The sequence below is a fragment of the Mustela nigripes genome, chromosome 12 (assembly GCF_022355385.1).
Source record: "Mustela nigripes isolate SB6536 chromosome 12, MUSNIG.SB6536, whole genome shotgun sequence".
NCBI classification, from domain to species: domain Eukaryota; kingdom Metazoa; phylum Chordata; class Mammalia; order Carnivora; family Mustelidae; genus Mustela; species Mustela nigripes.
Window position 1 is genome coordinate 123872530 of NC_081568.1, and position 20611 is coordinate 123893140.

The 20611-nt window shown below is 35.3% G+C and overlaps 1 protein-coding gene across 1 annotated transcript in view; it reads right to left on the reverse strand.

Annotated features, from left to right (window-relative positions):
• Positions 1-20611, reverse strand: part of SLCO6A1 (solute carrier organic anion transporter family member 6A1) — a 111420-nt gene that overhangs the window by 64400 nt on the left and 26409 nt on the right. The window contains exons 6-8 of the mRNA XM_059416388.1: positions 17372-17485; positions 16426-16535; positions 4673-4817 (exon numbers count right to left, since the gene is read on the reverse strand). Coding sequence (XP_059272371.1) covers positions 4673-4817; positions 16426-16535; positions 17372-17485 — 369 coding nt within the window. The remainder of the gene's footprint in view (positions 1-4672; positions 4818-16425; positions 16536-17371; positions 17486-20611) is intronic.

Consider the following 20611-nt stretch of genomic DNA (forward strand, 5'->3'; position numbering starts at 1 on the left):
CCTGAACAAAACAAAGGGGATAAAATGAAAAAAAGAAATGAGTCTACTGAGAGAGAACAAGATAGTAGGGGGGAAAAGAAGCAAATTGAAAGGTAATAAACAAAGAAATGTAAGTAAGAAGTTAAAAGTTACTTAAAAATGTCAGAATCCAGGGATGCCTGGGTGTCTCAGTGGGTTAAGCCACTGCCTTTGGTTCAGGTCATGATCTCAGGGTCCTGGAATCAAGCCCGGCATCCTGGAATCAAGCCCGGCTCTCTGCTCAGTGGGGAGCAAAACTGCTTCCCTCTCCCTCTCTGCCTACTTGTGATCTCTCTCCCTGTCAAATAAATAAATAAAATCTTTTAAAAAAGTCAGAATACCCAATAATGGTAAATGGATAAAGCTTAACTATTAAAAAGACAGATAATTAAATTGGGTATTTTTAAAGGAAAGTCTGAAAATAAAATACTAAAAAAATGTGCCATGAAATGTTGTTCATAAACCTATACATATTTAACATTGCATATAAATTTTGTTAAAATTGCCCGGGAAATTAAAAAAATCCATAAGCAAAGTATTTGGACTCAGCTTTCTCACAAAGTCCCAGCTTACAACATTACTAAAGATATGGAAACTATTACTCGATGTGAATAGTTATTTAAAAAGAAAAGCAAACCATATATTTAAACACTAAAAATCTCTTCTCAGTAAGACATGACTTGAGGGGCACCTGAGTGGCTCAGTGGGTTAAGCCTCTGCCTTCAGCTCAGGTCATGATCTCAGAGTCCTGGGATCGAGCCCCGCATCAGGCTCTCTGTTCAGCAGGGAGCCTGCTTCCCCCTTTCTCTCTGCCTGCCTCTCTGCCTATTTGTGATCTCTCTCTCTCTGTGTCAAATAAATAAAAAAATAAAATCCTAAAAAAAAAAAAAAAAGTAAGACATGACTTAAATAAAAACATGATGAGAATCATAATTTTAAAAATACTTACAACAGAAAAATCAATGAAAATTACACCTAAAGTATGAGATACTATTAAGGAAAATCTATAAATAATTATATCACCATGATAAGGTTGTTAAGAGAATTACAGGAGCCCATATTTAATCGCTTAGAAAAGTGTTCGGCACAAAGTAAACATATGAATGTTTGAAAAAAGGTAGACATTCACAAATACCTTCATTAGAAAGCAAAAAAAAAAAAAAAAAACTACAAATAAATAGAGGAGGGGCAATATTTATGAAGAAAATTGTGAGAAATGGAACTGAATCAGGAGACTTCAAAGGGTGAGAAGTAAGCCTGAAAGTAAGGAAGTCAAAAAGAGGCAAGCCACATTTTACCCCAGAATCCCAGAAATGAAGGACAATAGTACAATCACAAGCAGGAATGAGATAAAGGAAAAACAAGGGGAATGGATGGCAGTCTATATAAAATGTTTGAGCTCCAAGTCCTATCCCCATCCCCAAGCCATATAACTAACCCAGGGAAAGGCCCTTAGTTTATTCAGCTTGAACCCAACAAGTACAGATTTGGGAAAACCACAAACATTTGTGAGTACAAAACTGAGAACTCCACTCATCTAGGAAAACATTGCCTGTCAGGCTATTGACCTAGGTGATAAGAAAATACTGGGCACAGGGAGTTCAACAATTAAGTGGCTAGCTCTTTAAAGTCTACCCCAAAAGGAAACAAGACAATTGGAAATTCAACCAATGCACAGAACTTCAACTCTGTAAAGATTTTACTGATGTACAGAAAAGTACACAAATCACAACTGTACATGCCGATGACTTTTCAAAGTGACTGTTCTTATGAAACTACCATCCAGATCAAAAATTTAATACTTCCAGAAGATCAAAGGCTCTTTTATGCACTTACAAGATTTTATAAAATATGGATCATAAAGTATGTATACATTAAGGCTTCTTTGTATGATGTTAGAAAAATTCACTCATGTTTTTATACATGAAAACAGATGATGCCTTCTCATTGCTGAACAGCATTCTAAAATACTCATACACCACAACTTATTCACTGTGATATTGTGAATAATGGTGCAACTTAAAAAATTCGTGTACATATCTTTTTGTAAATATTTGCACTTCCTCTAGGTATATCCTTAAGAGAGGAATTTAAGTCTGGTATGTAACATGGAGTAGAATTCCTGAAGGAGGGAATATATATATAAGTTCAGCTTTTCATGATACTACCAAACAGATATATAATGGTTAAACCAATTTACTTTCACTAGTAGGGAATGAAATGCTACCACTCCACATCCATGCCAACTTGCATCCCCCTTTTTTCATTTTAGCCATTGTGGTGAATTAATAATAGGATTGTGTTGTGGTTTTCATATGCATTTCCCTAAAAACCAGTAGAGGTGAACCCACTTTCATATGAATATTGGCCAAGGGATAGCATCTTCTATTGAATACTTTTTCAAGTCTCTTGTCCATTTTTATTGAATTATCTGCCTGCTTGTGCTCTTTTTCTCTCTCTTCAAATAAATAAAATCTTTTTTAAAAAAATTAAAGCTACATTTTTGAGGGCATGCCCATGTATAATTGTTTCATCTACCTCACTGCTGTCACTATAAATGATCTCTTCACAACAACTATTTATACCACCTTTTCTTCTGGCTAGCATCCACATAGTAGAACTTTTCCTACCCTTTGACTTTCAGCCTTTTCAATGTCATCATATTTAAGGAGTGCCTCTTGCAAGTAACATACTAGATTGTCTGCTTAATCTGACAATCATTATTTACATGTTACATAATTACTGTCATATAAATTGGGCAGCAATTCTCCATGTATCTCATGTTTCTGCATATCTAGCAAACAGAATCACTGACCGATCTTTGCCCTATCTCTTCAAAGATATTTGCACAGCCTTGGGTAATAGAGAGAGTGTTCTCAATAACAGAAGGAAGTTTGCTTATAGTTCTAGAAAACAGAGATTTTGTTCCTCCTGGAACTAAGAGAAGATACATGTACTGTCAAGTACAATAGAGATAATGTCTTCTTTTGGATCAAAAGATAAGCATGATTACTGTCTATTTTAAGATTTATGTTCCTCCAGAGTTGTCCCCACATTCACTAACTAACTTGTTTACACTGTGCCCTGGACTCCCAGATTTCAATGGATCCACCCTTCAGCCACATTTGCCTCAGTCCCAGTGTCTGGAGAAGTCTTCCCCAGAACACTGGTGCAAACCTTGCCAACACCATACCTCTCAACTCACATGTTTTAAGGGCCTCAGTCCCAGCAGCAGTAGGAGTGGTTAAAACCGTGTGCCCCACCCCAGCTGGGGACTTAACACTTGCCCACAACAGGTAAAGAGAGCCATTTCAGTTGGATGGACTGAAGGAAAAAGCAGCTGGGACACAAGAGCTGGGCACAAGCAACACACATAGGAAACAACCCTGAAGTGCCAGCTTCTGGTGAAGAGAGGACTCTGCACTGCAGAGCACTACAGGACCTCTTCTTCCTAAGGAGATACAGCTCCCTAACAAGAGAAATAGACACAGAGGGTTAGACAAAATGAGGAGACAGAGGAATATGTCCCAAATGAATAGCAGGACAAAACAAAACCACAGCAAGAGATCTAAGTGAAACAGATATAAGTAATATGCCTGATAGAGAAGTCAAAGTCATGATCATAAAGATACTCACTGGACTTGAGAAAAGAGTGGAGAATATCAATGTGAAAATACAAAAAAGGTTAAGATTCTCTCTCTCTCCCTCTGCCCCCTCCCCACCTCTCTCTCTCTCTCAAAAAAAAAAAAAAAAAGCATTTATATGTTGCCTACAAGAGACACATTTCAGACACGTTTAAAGATGTTCACCATCACTCACCATCAAGGAAATGTAAATTAAAACCACAACCAGATATCACCTCATACCTATCAGAATGGCTAGAATCAAAACAAGTGCTGACAAAGATGTGGAGGAAAAGGAACCCTTGTACACTGTTGGTGGGAATGCAAACTGATACAACCACCATGGAAAACAGTAGGGAAGTCCTCAAAAAATTAAAAATAGAATTATTTTATGATCAAGTAATTTCTCTACCAGGAATATTTCCAAAGAATACAAAAGCACTAATTTGGAGGGATATATGCCTCCCTATGTTTATTGTAGCATTATTTACAAAGCCAAATTATAGAAGCAGTCAAAGTGTCCACTAATAGACGGACGCATGGATAAAGACAATGTGAAATACATATACAATGGAATAAAAGAATGCAGTCTTGCCATTCACAACAGTATGGATGGTCCTAAAGGTTATAATCCTGAGCAAAATAAGTCATTCAGAGAAAACAAATACCGAATGATTCCACTTATATGTGGAATTTAATAAAAAAACAAATGAAAAAAAAAAAAAGAGGGGAACAAAAAGCCAGACTCTAAATACAGGTGATAAGCTGGTGGTTGCCACAGGGAAGGTGGGTGGGGGAGTAGGTAAAATAAAGGAGATTAAAAGTACACTCATTGTGATGTGCATTGATGAACACTGAGTGATATATAGTAATATATAGCATTGAAAAATAATAAAATGAAATAAGATAAATGAAACTTCAGCAAATGATATTACTCCCACTTTATGCTTATTTCAAATATTTCATAAAAATATATAAGAAAATTTTATATAAAAACTTCAAAATGAGTATAATGAGCAGAAAAGGTCTACCTGCAATTTTAGTTGCTATAGGACGTGTTAATGAAAACTGAGTTTCTATATACAAAGGCAAATATTCAGAAGCTCCAATAAAAACAAAAGATCCTGAAGCTTTAGTCAGAGCTAGGCATATTAATATTGGATTCTTCAACAGAACCTAAAATAGAAATGTTATACACAAATTATTTCATTTTGTTAGGTAAAGAAAAATAGATTTATTCACTCACATGTTAATGACAAATCAGCAAAAATTTTACCTTTCCCAATCTAAACTGAACATATATATAAATCAAAATCTGCTGTTCACCAAGATATAATATATAATAATATACTATTAAAGACATGTAGTATTTGAACCATTTTTATTCATTTGACCTCCATACCACCTATAATTTTTATTTGAGATTCTGGCAGTTTTCTACAAAAATAAGGAAATTTCTACAAAAATTAAGGAAAAATAGATATCATTAACCAGGTGTCTAGAATGTTCCTTTACCTTAGTTAATCTATTTCTTTCCTTAAGAAATCTTTTCACCTAACTAAAAAACAAAATGAAGATAACTTAAGCAACACACAAGGAAAATTACTAGTATTACTATTAAGATTCTATAACATTTTACTCCTGGGTATTCCACATACAGTGAAGTCACGTAAATTCTGCATTTGTTTTTAAAGATTTTATTTATTTATTTGGCAGATCACAAGTAGGCAGAGAAGCAGGCAGAGAGAGAGGAGGAAGCAGGCTCCCTGCTAAGCATAGAGCCTGATGAAGGGCTTGATCCCAGGACCCTCAGATCATGACCAGAGCCGAAGGCCGAGGCTTTAACACACTGAGCCACCCAGTTGCCCAAATTCTGCATTTTTTTAACTTACTCAGAAGTCTCAGGAGGAAAAAAAAAAAAAAAAGAAGTCTCAGGAGGATGTATAGTACTATTATACTATACATAGTAATTAACATGATAATTATTAACATTAAAATATAAACTTTCAAACTGATTTCTGTATTTCTTATATACTTATCTTTGAAACATTTCAGTGGCATTTTGTTTATATATTGTTAAATTAACTTAATTTTTTTTCTAATCGTAAACACCATTTAAAAAAAATCTAAACATATTCTCTGTATTAATCTAATTCATCTTCTGAGTGCTATCTAAATTTACATACTGTGATCCTACCATATTCATCTACTCCCACAAGTTAGGCTCACTTCAACTCCCACTGTCACAAACAAGACTATATTAAATGTGCCTGTGCGTGCACACTTAAGGACCAGAGTAGAATGTCTTTGGAAGTATATATCCCAGAACAGGATTGCTTGGGCATTAAGATGTACTATACACTTCATTCCATTATTTCTTTAAAATTTTTCCCAAAAATGTATCACTTTATAATCCCACCAATAATGAAGCAGAGTTTTCTATTTTCTTCATGTAGCAATTTATAATATTCACCACAGCAATATTTTCAGTTCCACATACCCTTGAGAACTTTGCCATTCCCCCATCAGGAGGCACTGAACTGGGAAAGTCCTCAATGGCTGTCTCAACTAAGAGATGCGGCATGACTTCTGAGGTTGGATCATAACACGACAATAGGACTTCTGCTGTATATGCTCATTCTCTCAGGACTCTGGCTTTGGGACTCTTTCACCATGTTGTGAGAAGTCAAGGCCAGATGGAGAGGCCATGTGTGGGTGTTCCAGCAAACAGCCAGTATCGATAGCTCACAGTTAAGTAAACAAGCCATCAGGGGATTTTATCCCCCAGACTTCACTTTAATTGACAAATAGAGCTGAGCGGAGTAAGCCCTGACAAAGCTGCAGATTAATGAGCAAAATCATGTTCTATTATTTAAGCCACTAAGTTTTGGGGTGGTTTGTCACGTAGCAATACATAAGTAGTACACTCCATGTAATCAGCAACACTTGGTATTATCAGCAGGCTTTTAAAATTTTGCCATGCTGATGGATATAAAGTCATACCACAATGCTTTATATGGTACTTTCCTAAATTCAAGTCCAACTGAGCATTTCTTCATGTAATTCATAGCTATTTAGACTTGGTTATTGTGTGTGAACTGCTTATTCATATTTTTATTAGGCTTCCTAAAATTTTTGTATAGATTTTCCAGGAATTCCTTATTTATTCTAATTACTAATCTCTTGTTACATTGAGAGATGTTACTCATCTTTTTTTTTTTTTTTTTTTAAGATTTTACTTATTTATTTGACAGAGATCACAAGTAGGCAGAGAGGCAGGCGGTGGGGGCGGGGGGCAGGCTCCCTGCTGAGCAGAGAGTCCCATACAGGGCTCCATCCCAGGACCCTGAGATCATGACCTAAGCCAAAAGCAGAAGCTGAACCCACTGAGCCACCCAAGCTCCCCTGTTACCCATCTTTTAACATTGTCTGCAGTTTCCTTCATAGAACAGAACTTTAATCCACTAATTTTTACTTTGTATTTTACACTATTACAACCTTGCTTAACTTTTCCTACCTCTATGTCACAAGATACTTCTTTCATGGGTTAGCATTAACTGTGCTGGGTTTTTTTTTTTTTTTCCTAGTCACGTTTTATTAACCTGTAAATCACCTTTGTGTATCATATGAAGTAGTGGTCCAACTTCATTTCACCATACAGAGAATCAAATTTATCATCACATTTACTGAACTATATCACTGTACTGCCTCCCCTATCAGATAGCAAGTTTTTATATATATTAATCTGTTGCTGAGTTCTGTCTTTTGTTTCACAGGTCTATACCATGATCTTATAGGAAACGGCAATCTGTATTAGGTATAACAGGTAGAATAAGGAACAGAAAACCTCGCTTTTATCTTGGCCCTGCAACTGATTTTTGAAACAACAATTAGCAAGTCACATCTCTCTATATTCCATTTTTAGGGAGTATTATATAATAGTAGATGCAGGAATGGTGTTTTAGTCAGGTACATGAGATATTTTTATATTCTTAACCTCGGTTCAGCTACCTGTGTGTGTGTGTGTGTGTGTGTGTGTGTGTGTGCATCCAAAGATACAGATGCCTTTGGAAAAATTACTCATCCTCTTTAAATTATTGCTTGATGATCTATAAACTAGAAATGATTATATATATATATATATATCCAGGTAATCATGAGAATGGAATATATGTAATAATTTAATTTCTGGCAACTAGAAATTACCCAGGAAAGAATACACATCATTTTCATAATTTATAAAGTAAGAGGGTCACACTAGATTAGGAGATTTGTTGTTTACAAACTGTAGTGTGCTTTGAATCGTTGGGATGGTGTAAAACACAGATTACCAGGTCCTACTTTCAGTTTCTGATTCAATAGGTTTGGAGCACAGCCCAGGAATTTGCAGTTTTAGCAGATTCCCAGGCAATGATGAGGATAGTGGTGGCCTGGGAGCCACACTAAGAACCACTGCACTAGATAATTTTTGTGTTTGAACTTCTTAGAATTAAAATGAACAGGTTAATCCAGTTGATGAGACTTACTATAATGTTATACAGTAAAGTGAAAAAGCCAAAAACACTGAGTAGCTGAATAATTCAGCACTCCTAAAGAAACAGAAGATTATTCAGAAGCAAATGGCAGCTTATCTGGTCTGCTCTCTAGTGGGCATTCCATTGTTTTGTCTTAATTGCTACAAAGACCCAGATATTCAGCTTCTTTCCATCAGCTGTGTGCTTATATCTACTTCTATTACATTTGAACTACATTATATAGAGCATGGCAACTCTGCACAAGGAAACACTTCTGGGCACTTTATTCAGAAAGGGCTACAGGCACTTTACTTAGAAAGACACTGTGAGCATAGCAAACACTCAGACTACAATAGACCCTTCCGAAAAAGTATCTAGGCTTTCTTCATTTTAAAAAAGTCTATTTGGGTGGCTGGGTCGGGTGCCTGGGTGGCTCAGTGGGTTAAGCCTCTATCTTTGGCTCAGGTCATGATCTCAGGGTCCTGGGATCAAGCCCCGCATCGGGCTCTCTACTGAGCAGGGAGGCTGCTTCCCCCTCTCTCTGCCTGCCTCTCTGCCTACTTGTGATTTCTGTCTTTCAAATAAATAATTAAAATCTTCAAAAAATGTATTTTTTTCTTAAATATAAATACAGGAGGCAAAGACAAAGGCCAGACAGAAAACCAGTATTTAAGGTATTTTATGTAATAAAATCAGACTTAATGTACTGAAAAAGAAAAGAAGAAATCAAATCTTCATAGTAGCAGATAATTCATGCAACAACCATTTCTTATAGTACTGTGGGCCTCAGCCCTACTCCACCACAGTTTTATCTAAAACCATGGTCTTTACCACACCAGAGGGGGTTCGTGCTGGTCTGGGATGCATGCTTTCAAATGGTAACCAACCAAAATAGTACTCCTGCATGTACTTACTCACTAAGAGTAGGAAACAAGGACAGGATCAGCAAAATATAAGGTAAATGGTATAGTAGACACAGACAAGTAGACTGAGACACAGGACAGGTTTCAAGTAGCAGTGGGAAACAAATGTTAATGAGGAAACTGAGGCAGAGGAATGCTGCAGGAAGGAAAGAGCTCCTAAAGACCGAACCAAGATTCATTGAAGATGTGGTATGCAGTGTCCCAATTAATTATGGTGCTTCTTCTTTTAGGTGATAGAAGCATTAATCTATTTTCTACCCTAATCAAAGTAGTATGACAGGAGACAATGATCTTGCCAGTAAAAGGCCTTCATATCGGCAAATAGAAGGAAAACATAAGTTGAAGAGGATACCAATAAACTTCTTGGAATTATTCAAGTGTTTTACTTGATCAATTAACTTCTCCCTTTCTCTCATCTTGGTTCCTCATGAAGAACATCTACAATTAGCCATAGAAAATCAATGATGGTTATCTTTATTAAATCTGTCAATAAGAGTAAAATAACTCACCTAGAAAAGGCTGTTTTTCCAAGTTTAAAAATGTTTCAGCCCTCTATCCTGAAATCTCACTTACTCTGCTTCTACAAACAACAATTTATTTCATCAAACCTAGTAGATGGATCAGAAACTGAAAATAGTACATGAAGTCCTGATATAAATACAAGTAATAACTATATTTTTAAAAATCTTACTTGTGTCAAACGTATATTGATTCTAGTTTCTATGATAGCAGTCCACCTGTTTTCCAAGGAAATTCAATATTTTGACCACCAATAGCATAATATCTAAATAATTGGACACTAGTTGCCTTTGACGTATTCTGTCAACCATTTCTAGTCACAAAACTAATGAGTAACACTTTAAATTCAATTTGTCCTATATAGCTCAAAAAGTTCTTTCATGTCATAATATTCATTAACAAGTCTTCATTCACTGGAGTTCTAGTATATAACTGTCTTCTCTGTTAATAAGGTATAAGACTTAAGGCATGAGAAAGAAAGAGAAGGTAAAGGTGTTGATCTCTCTGCTCTATACATTTAAAAAGTTTTCTCCTATAAAATTTATTCTTTACCTACTTCTAGCCAGTCATAATTTCATTTTTTTCTTTTCCCTGATTTATTTCCCTAATTACTAAGCTTTCTATTTTTATTCTTTTGAAATATATTTTTAATCCATTATATTCTGAGAGCTATGGATAGTTATTGCTCTTTTTTTTTTGGCATTCTACAACAAAATATTTTTGAAACATTTTCAAATTTACACATTAACATTTCACTAATTCACATGCTTAATCTACTTAATCTATTTTTTATTATGTTGTTAGTCACCATACAATAGTACTCCTATATGTGTACAGGGGTTTTTGATGTAGTGTTCCATAATTCATAGTTTGCATGTAATACCCAGTGCTCTATGCAATATGTGTTCTCCTTAATACCTATCACCAGGCTCACCCATCCCCCCACCCCCTTCTGCTCTAAAACCCTCAGTTTCTTTCTTGGAGTACACAGTCTCTCGTGGTTCCTCTCCCCCCCTATAATTTCCCCCCTTCATTTTCCCTTCCTTCTTCTAATGTCCTCCATGCTATTCCTTATGTTCCACAAATAAGTGAAACCATATGATAATTGACTTTCTCTGCTTGACTTATTTCACTTAGCATAATCTCCTCCAGTCCCACCCATGCTGATACAAAAGCTGGGTACTCGTCTTTTCTGATGGCTGAGTAATATTCCGTTGTATATATGGACCATATCTTCTTTATCCATTCATCTATTGAAGGGCATCTTGGCTCTTTCCACAGTTTGGCTATTGTAGCCATTGTTGCAATGAACATTGGGGTGCAGATGACCCTTCTTTTCACTATATCTGTATCTTTCGGGGTAAATACCCAGTAGTGCAATTGCAGGGTCATAGGGTAGCCCTATTTTTAAATTTTTGAGGAACCTCCACACTGTTTCCCAAAGTGGCTACACCAACTTGCATTCCCACCAACAGCATAAGAGGGTTCACCTTCTATTCTTGAGCTTAAACCCATTGACTTTTTATTTGTAACTTTTCACCTCATGGATATTATAATGTTTTTTTTTTTTACTTTTTTTTCTTCAAATTTTTATTTAAATTCTAGTTGGGGCACCTGGGTGGCTCAGTGGGTTAAAGCTTCTGGCTTCAGCTCAGGTCATGATCCCAGGGTCCTGGGATCAAGCCCCACATCGGGCTCTCTGCTTGGTGGGGAGCCTGCTTTCCCCCTCTCTCTCTGCCTACTTGTGATCTCTGTCTGTCAAATAAATAAATTTTTTTAAAAATATTAAAAAAATAAATTAAATAAATTCTAGTTAATTAACATAAAGTACAACATTGTTTCAGGAGTAGAGTTCAGTGATTAATCACTTACACACAACACCCAGTGCTCATGATAACAACTGCCCTCCTTAACACCCATCACCCATTTAATTCATCCCCTTCCCACTTCCTTCCATCAATCTTGTTTGTTCTCTATCTTTAAGAGTCTCTAATAATTTGTCCCCCCCCTCCTTTTTACCCTTCCCATATGTTCATATATTTTGTTTCTTAAATTCCATGTATGGCATTGTCTTTCTCTGACTGACTTATTTCACATAGCATAATACACTGTATCTCGATCCACGTGATTGCAAATGGCAATATATCATTCTTTTGATGGCTGAGTAATATTCCCGTGTGTGTGTGTGTGTGTGTGTGTGTGTGTGTACACCACATTTTCTTTACCATTCATCAGCTGATGGACATTTGGTCTCTCTCATTATTTTGGCTATTGATGATAATGCTGGTATAAACATCAAAGTGCATATGCCCCTTTGAATCTGTATTTTTTTAAATCCTTTGGGTAATGCCTATAATGCAATTGCTGGGTTATAGGATAGTCCTTTTCTTAGCCTTTTTTTTTTTTGTAAGATTTATTTATTTATTTGAGAGAGAGAGAGAGCAAGCAGAAGGAGAGAGAAAAAGACTCCCCACTAAGCAGAGAGCCCGATGTGGAGCTCAATCCCGGGACTCTGAAATCATGTCCTGAGCTGAAATCAACAGTTGGACACTTAACTGACTGGGCCACCCAGGCATCCCTATTTTTAACTTTTTGAGGTACCTCCATACTGTTTTCCAGAGCAGCTGCTCCAGTTTGCATTCCCACCAAGAGTGCAAGAGGGGTCCCTTTTCCCTACAGCTCACCAAAATCTTTTAGTTCCTGTGTCATTAGTTTCAGCCATTCTGACAGGTGTGAGGTGGTATCTTGTCATGGTTTTGATTTGCATTTCTCAGTGATGAGTGATGTTGAGCATATTTTCATGAGTCTGTTAGCCATCTGTATGTCTTCTTTAGAAAAATATCTATTCATGTCTTCTGTCCATTTCTTAACTGGATTATTTGGGTTTTGGGTGTTGAGTTTGGTAAGTTCTTCATAGATTTTGGATACTAGCCCTTTATCAGATATGTCATTTGCAAATATCTTCTCCCATTCCACGGGCTACATTTTAGTTTTGTTGATTGTTTCCTTTGCTGTGCAGAAGCTTTTTATCTTGACAAACTACCAATAGTTTATTTCTGTTTTTGTTTCCCTTGCCTTCAGTGATGTGTTCAGTAAGAAGTTGCTACCATTGATGTCAAAGAAGTTGCTGCTTGTTCCTCCTCTAGGATTCTGATGAATTGCTTTCTCACATTTAGGTCATTCATCCATTTTTTAATTTACTTTTGTGTGTAATGTACAAAGTGGTCCGATTTCCTTCTTCTGCATATTGTTGTCAGTTTTTCCAATACAATTTGTTGAAGAGACTGTCTTTTTTCCAGTGGATATTCTTTCCGGCTTTGTTGAAGATTAGCTGACCTTATAGTTGTGGATCCATTTTGGGGTTTTCTGTTCTGTTCTTTTGATCTGTTGATATGGGGAAGCAAATGTCCTAAATGTTCTAAAATCTACATATAGACATGTAATATTGAGATCCAACAGATCTTAATATTAAGACAGTATGCCAGTACCATACTGTCTTGATAGCTACAGCTTTACAGTATAGTTTGAAGTCCCGAATCATGATGCCTCCAGCTTTGCTTTTGTTTTTCAAGATTGCTTTTGTTACTCTGTGGCTTTGTGGTTCCATACACATTTTAGGATTATTTGTTCTAATGCTGTGAAAAATGTTGGTGGTATTTTGATAAGGGTTGTGTTAAATATGTAGATTGCTTTGGGTAGTATACATATTTTAATAATATTTGTTCTTCCAATTCATGAGCATGGAAGACCTTTCTATTTCTTTGTGTCATCTTCAGTTTCTTTTATAAGTGTTCTATAGTTTTCAGAGTACAGATCTTTTACCTCCTCTTTGGTTAGGTTTATTCCTATCTTGTGTTTTTTGGTGCAATTGTAAATAGGATCAATTACTTGATTTCTCATTCTTCAGCTTCATTGTTAGTGTATAGAAATGCAACAAGTTTCTGTACATTGATTTTGTATCCTGCAACTCTGCTGAATTCATGTATTAGTTCTAGCAATTTTTTGGTGGAATCTTTTGGATTTTCTACATAAAGTGTCCTGTCCTCTGCAAATAATGAAAGTTTACTTCTTGTCAACTTAGATTCTTTTTATTTCTTTTTGTTGTCTGATTGTCAAAGGCTAAAGACTTCTAATACTATGTTAAATAGAAATGGTGAAATAGACATCTCTGTCTTGTTCCTAAATTTAGAAGAAAAGCTCTCAGTTTTTCCCCAATGGTATTAGTTGTGGGTCTTTCATACATGGCCTTTATAATGTTGAGGCATGTTCCATACACACCCATTTTGTTGAGGGTTTTTTATCAAAAATGGATGCTGTATTTTGTTAAACACTTCTTCTGCACCTATTGAGAGGACCATATCATTCTTCTCTTTTTATTAATGTAATATATCATGTTGATTGTTTTGCAAATATTGAACCACCCTACACCCCAGGAATAAATCCCACTCAATCATGGTGAATAATTCTCTTAATGTTGGATTTGATTTGCTAAGATATTATTAAGGATTTGCAATGGATATTACAACTTTATAAATATATTAAATATTTTGTCTCTGTTCTGGCTTTTTAGCTTTTATTTATGTCTATTTTATCTATTTTAAAATTAAAATTATCTTTACTGAATCTAAATAAAACTCTTTTCTTTCCTTAATTGATGAATTTTCTTAAATATATAAGTAAGGACCAGCAAGATATATGGTGATAGTAGAGAGAATACATTCTAAAACTAGATAGTTCTCTGGATCCTTTAAATAAAAATTTATAACAAGAAAACTCTTTTTTTAGAAAAAAAAAAAAAACCTACACCTAAAAAAATCAGGAGATTTTTACCCACTGTTCAATTCCTTACATGAATTCTTACATTCCTTATGTGAATTCTTTAATGACCTGCATTGCTTAATTAACTCACGAGTAACCACCAACCTAATAGAAATCACTGGCTGACTCACTTAGGATCAGAGAAGAAATACCCTACTCAAATTTCACCAAAATGTAAAATAAAATAAAAAGAATAATCTCACCAACATGGCTTAATAGATACATTTTGCTGAGAAATAGCTTTGGCAGGTGCTAAGTCACGAAACAAGGCAAACAGTGGGAACTTTTCTAATCTAGTAGGTTCACTAAAGTATGGCCCATTTTCCTCTGTTTTCTTACCTAAAGGCAAGAGCCTAGATACATAAGCTTTCTGTTGGATCTTAATATTACATGTCTATATGTAGATTTTAGAACATTTGCTTCCCCATATTTTAGGTTTTAATTTATTTTCTTTCTTTCTTAAGGTTCAAGAACCTCAAATCATATTCCTGTGTGAAAGGTTTACCTTTTTCCTTCTACAAACCATTGTCAATAGCCCTGAATTTACAAATGCCAAGTAATTCTTTAGATGGTTCTTGCAACTGGGTCTCATATACTACAGCTGAATAAAAAATAACCATTTATAATACCGAGAGAAAACTACCTGTTAACAACACCCAAATCATACTGCCTTTTCAATTCTTATCCCACTCTAACCTGTTTTTTACATAAAACCATGTTTTAAAGTTCTTAAAACATTATTCCCTTATGTACATTAGTGACTTCCTGTTGTGTTAAAAACAAAATCTGAAGTTCTCATCATGTCCCACAAGGACCTTCAAGAGCTAGCCTCTGCTTGTCTCTCCAACCCAGTATATACTTTCACTCTGCCCACCAAGGAACCATGCTCTAAACATACAAGTATTCTCTAAACTGAATGTAGCCAAAACTCTGCCGTCTCAAGCTGTTTCCACATGTGTTTCTTATGCCTGGAATTTTCTTAATGACCATTCTTTGCATAAGTAATTCCTTCTCTTGCTTTAGGGTTTTCCATTTAAAAGCTCCTGGTTGGTGAAGCTGACTTTGACCCAATTCCATTTTACATGGAATTTCCTCTACATAATTGTTAATCACTTGCTTTTAATCTGTAATTTTTTTAAGATCTAAGACCCACATAAGAACATGGCTCCATAGGGCCATGGGTGTTAGAATTATATCTTCAATGCCGTTCTGCCCACAACATAAAGGATAAAGTTATGAAAAGGAGAAGAGGAAGCAAATTGAATATAGAATCACTATTTAGAAGCTGGGTTTTTTTCAGGGCGCTGGGGGGCTCAGTCGGTTGAGCATCGGACTCTCAGTTTCAGCTTAGATCATAATCACAGGGTCGTGAGATGGAGCTCCATGGCCCACTCCATGCTGAGCATGGAGTCGGCTTGAGATTCTTTGCCTCTCCGCCCCCTTCTGCTCCTCCTCTGCTTGCACTCACATACTCTCTGTCTCTTACGCTCTCAAATAAATAAAATCTAAAAAATTTTAAAAAGAAGTTGAGTTTTTAAATCCCTCTATGTCTATATCGTAGGTCTTGTTTCTTACCTAGAGAAGCAAAGATTTCTTCTCCATTGGATACTGAGGTATTTTCCATAAAATATGATGTTTGCAAGAATATTTGCTAACTTCTAGAGTTCTCTGCTAAGTCATTTAAGCATACTAAAAAGATGTTAATACCTGTAAGTCATCTCATTAAATGTCTTATGTATTTCTTCAGGGAAAGAACAAAACAAATTAACACAAAAGTAAAATTAAAAGAAATAGAGAGAAAATACTAGTACCATTCTCTGACACTAGCCATGTTCCTGGAAATGCCACTTATGTAAGGCAGGTCCTATTTCTCATTATCTATAAAATGAAAAAGTTAATTAAGACTTTGAAAGTCCTACTCAGATTTTAGTTGAACACTTTGTGGTTATTTTCTTAAATCTTCTACAGGTCAACTTATTTGCCTTATGTGCATAAAATATTTTACTTTACCCAAAGAGTAGCAAATAAATCCTTGATACTAGTTTCAAATTCCTTATCTTTAATCTGTCCACCAAATGGATGAGGCTGCTTACGCTTCTCAGCTTTTATCTTTGCTGTACCTATAGGATAACAAGTAAAAGAATCTTATGACATGTTTGAGTAATTTAAAAAGTATACAAATATATGCACACATCTTAATAAACCCAGTTTTTCTTGAAATGACAAGTGAGCTATGTGTGAACAAGCTAAGATCAATCTAATTAAGTAAAAAGCACATTCTCCTAAAACAGTGTTGTCATGAAGAATATTCTATAATAATGAAAATTTTTTTCATTATTATAGAATCTGTATCTGTATCTGTACTGTCTAAGACTGTAGCGATGGGCTATATGAAGCTATTATTAATACTAGAAATGTAGCTCCTATGACTGAGTACATGGGTTTCTAATTTTAATTTGAAATTTAAGTAGCCACATGTGGCAAGTGACTTTAGCATTTGACAGCACAGCCCTAAAATGTAAAAGAGTAATCTTTGATATTGCTAAAAATATTTTGTACTACTGTTAGGAAAGTATATGATTTCTCTAATGTTACATGTTATTTTTCAGTGTTTTAAAAAAAAGTTAATACTTATTTTAGCTTACAATAATTCTTTCATGTATTAAATAATACTAGATAAATAGATTAAAACATGCTTCTTTTTAAAGAAAAATTATGAACTCTAGTATTTTAAAAAATGGCAAGAAGCAAAAATACATACTAATTAAAGTCTGGCACATAAGTAAAATAATATTTGGCCAAATCCAGCTTCATTTGCTCAAATAACACTAGCATATGTCACCATATCTCCATAACAAAAAGAAATGTAGTTCAGCCATATTCTGACATTGGAGATGGGGGTGGGGACAAGGAATCTATTGTCTTTTAATTAAATGAATTATAGTTTTATAGTTACCTCGTACACTGTGTGGAAAGCATGACAATGGTATTAATGTAGACCATGCAATAATTGAAACCAAACCAAAATAAATCCACCAATGCTGCAGCCAGCTTTGGATGTCATAACTATCTTCAACACTTTAACAGAGAAAAAATAAAAAAATTTAACATCGTATATTTCATTACAATAATGCCATAATCAAACAGAGAGAGAGAGATGAAACATTTTCTGTTAATTTGTCCCTATTGTTTTGTTTTGCTGATTGTGAGTCCTCCAAAGAATTATTTTTCCCTTTTCTTTCTTTTCCCATGTCCACCCAGGAGGCAAAAATAATTCTTTGTTCTTTTTTACTTTTTTTCTTCAGCAGAAACCAGGTGTTTGGAAGACTATCTCTTTAAATATCACCTATCTTTAAAATCACCCCTGCCCCTTTAAATCATGCATACCCTTTAGGACAACCCTGGCCCTTTAAGGTACATAACTAACACTTTATCTGATATCTGGCCCTTTAAATCACCAATACTTGGAAATCTTACTCAAACAGTTCCTTCTCTGACTCAACTCAGACTGAATGTTAATTACCCTTCTAGTGATCATACCTAATCACCCAAAGGACCCTTTTATAGGCTTTATCTTCTGCAGTTCTTCTTGGTCTGCCTCTACAGACTTTGCAGTGAGCAGGGTGGGAGGGGAAGGTGAGGGATCCTGTGCTGGATTTGTTGATTTTCTCTTTTTACTGATTGTTCATTTTGCAGTTTCAACATTCTTTGCCTTCAGTTATGCTAAGGCCACAATCTTGGAAAATTTTTCATAGTTGTAAAATTATTTTATAACACTTAGGGAGAAGATTGTCACTAGGGCTATGTGTTTCCTCACTGATTATAATACTTAGAAATTTGCTCTTTTTCTCTTTTTGTTTTTGAATCCAGCTATGTATTATAAGTATGTGCACTATGCTACATATGGTTATTACGTATGTGTAAACAACTGATAACCAAGAAGACTGAGGAAATTAATTAAAAGTGTAAGCAAAGAACAAAGGAAAAAACAAAGTATAAGCAAAGAATTGAATACAGTGCCCTCTATATCAATAGATTTTCCTCCTACTAGAAATAATTAAGAAACATAATGCTATAAAGATTCCATGCACAATACTAACAAAACAATTTAAATTACTAGGAATAAGCTTAATGGAATATTTTCAATAAAAAGAATCCCTTTCTGACCACTATCATATGATCTCCCTGATATGAAGAAGTGGAGATGCAATGTGGGGGGGTTGGGTGGTAGGAAAGAAAAAATGAAAGGGGTGGGATTGGGAGGGAGACAAACCAAGACTTAATCTCAAAAAACAGAATGAGGGTTGCTGGGGGTAGGGGGGACAGGCGAGGGTGGTGGGGATATGGACAATGGGGAGAGTATGTGCTATGATGAGTGCTATGAAATGTGTAAACCTGGTGATTCACATAGACCTGTACCCCTAGGGATAAAAATACATTATAGGTTTATTTTTAAAAAATAAATAAATTTAATTTTTTAAAAAAAGAGAAAGAATCCCCTTTCTGGAGAAATAAAAGAACTCAAATCTAATCAAGTTGAAATAAAAAGGGGTATTAATGAGATGCAATAAAAAATGGAAGCACTAATTATTAGGATAAATGAAGCAGAAGAGAGAATTAGTGATATAGAAGACAAAATTATGGAGAATAAAGAAGCTGATAAAAAGAGATACACAACTACTGGGTCATGAGGGGAGAATCAGAGAAATAAATGATACTATAAAAATAAACAATATTAGAATTGGGATCCTAGAAGAAGAGTAAAGGGTATAGGCAGAAGGTATCTTTGAGAAAGTGACAGCTGAGAACATACCTAATCTGAGGAAGGAAACAAATATTCAAGTTCAGGAGGTACGGAGAACCCCCTCAAAACCAATAAATATAGGTAAATATCTCAATATATAACAGTGAAGCTTGCAAATCTCAGAGACAAAGAAAAAGTCCTGAAAGCAGTGAAGGACAAGAGGTCCTTAACATATACAAGCAGAAACATTAGATTGGCAGAACACCTATCCAAAGAGACCTGGGAGGATAGAAAGGACTGGCATGATATAGACAGGGTGCTAAATGAGAAAAATATGCACCAAGAATACTTTATTCAACCAGGTTGCCAATCAAAATAGAAGGAAGATAAAAAGCTTCAGGACAAACACAAACTAAAAGAATTTGTGATCACTGAACCAGCCTTGCAAGAAATATTAAGGGAGATCTTTTAACCAAAGAGAGAGCCTAAAAGTAACATAGACCAGAAAGGAACAGAGACAATATACAAAACAGTGACTGTACAAGTAATACAATGGCACTAAATTTATATCTTTCAATAGATACTCTGATATACATTACTCTGAATGTAAATGGGGGAAAAGCCCCAATTAAAAGACAAAGGATATCAGATTAGATAAAAAAGCAAGACCCATAGATATGCTGCTCAAAAGAGATTCATTTTAGACCCAAAGACACCTCCAAATTGAAAGTGAGAGGGTGCAAAACCATTTATCATGCTAATGGACATCAAAAGAAAGCTGGGGTCATAATCCTTATATCAGACAAGTTAGATTTTAAATCCAAGACTGTAATAAGAGACGAGGAAGGACACTAGATCATAAGTAAAGGGTCTATCCACCAAGTAGATCTAACAATTGTAAATATTTATGCCCCTAACATGGGAGCAGCCAATTATAAACATGAATTATCAACAAAATTAAAGATACATATTGATGATAATACAATAATAGTAAGGTACAATAACACGCCATCCACTGCAATGGACAAATCATCTAAGTAGAAGATCAATAAGGAAAAAGGGCTTTGAATGACACATTGGACCAGATGGACTTCACAGATATTTTTAGAGCATTCCATCCTAAAGCAACAAAATATACATTCTTCTGGAGTGCACATGGAATATTCTCCAGAATAGATCACATACTAGGTCACAAATCATATTTCAACCAGTACCAAAAGTCTGTGATTATTCCCTGCATATTTTCAGACCACAGTGCTTTGAACTGTCAGCTCAATCACAACAGAAAATTTGGAAAGAACTCAAATATAAGGAGGTTAAAGAGCATCTGACTAAAGAATGACGGGGTCAACCAGGAAATTAAAGAAGAATTTAAAAGAATTAATAGAAACAAATGAAAATGAAAACTCAACTATCCAAATCCTTTGGAATGCAGCAGAGGTGGTCCTAAGA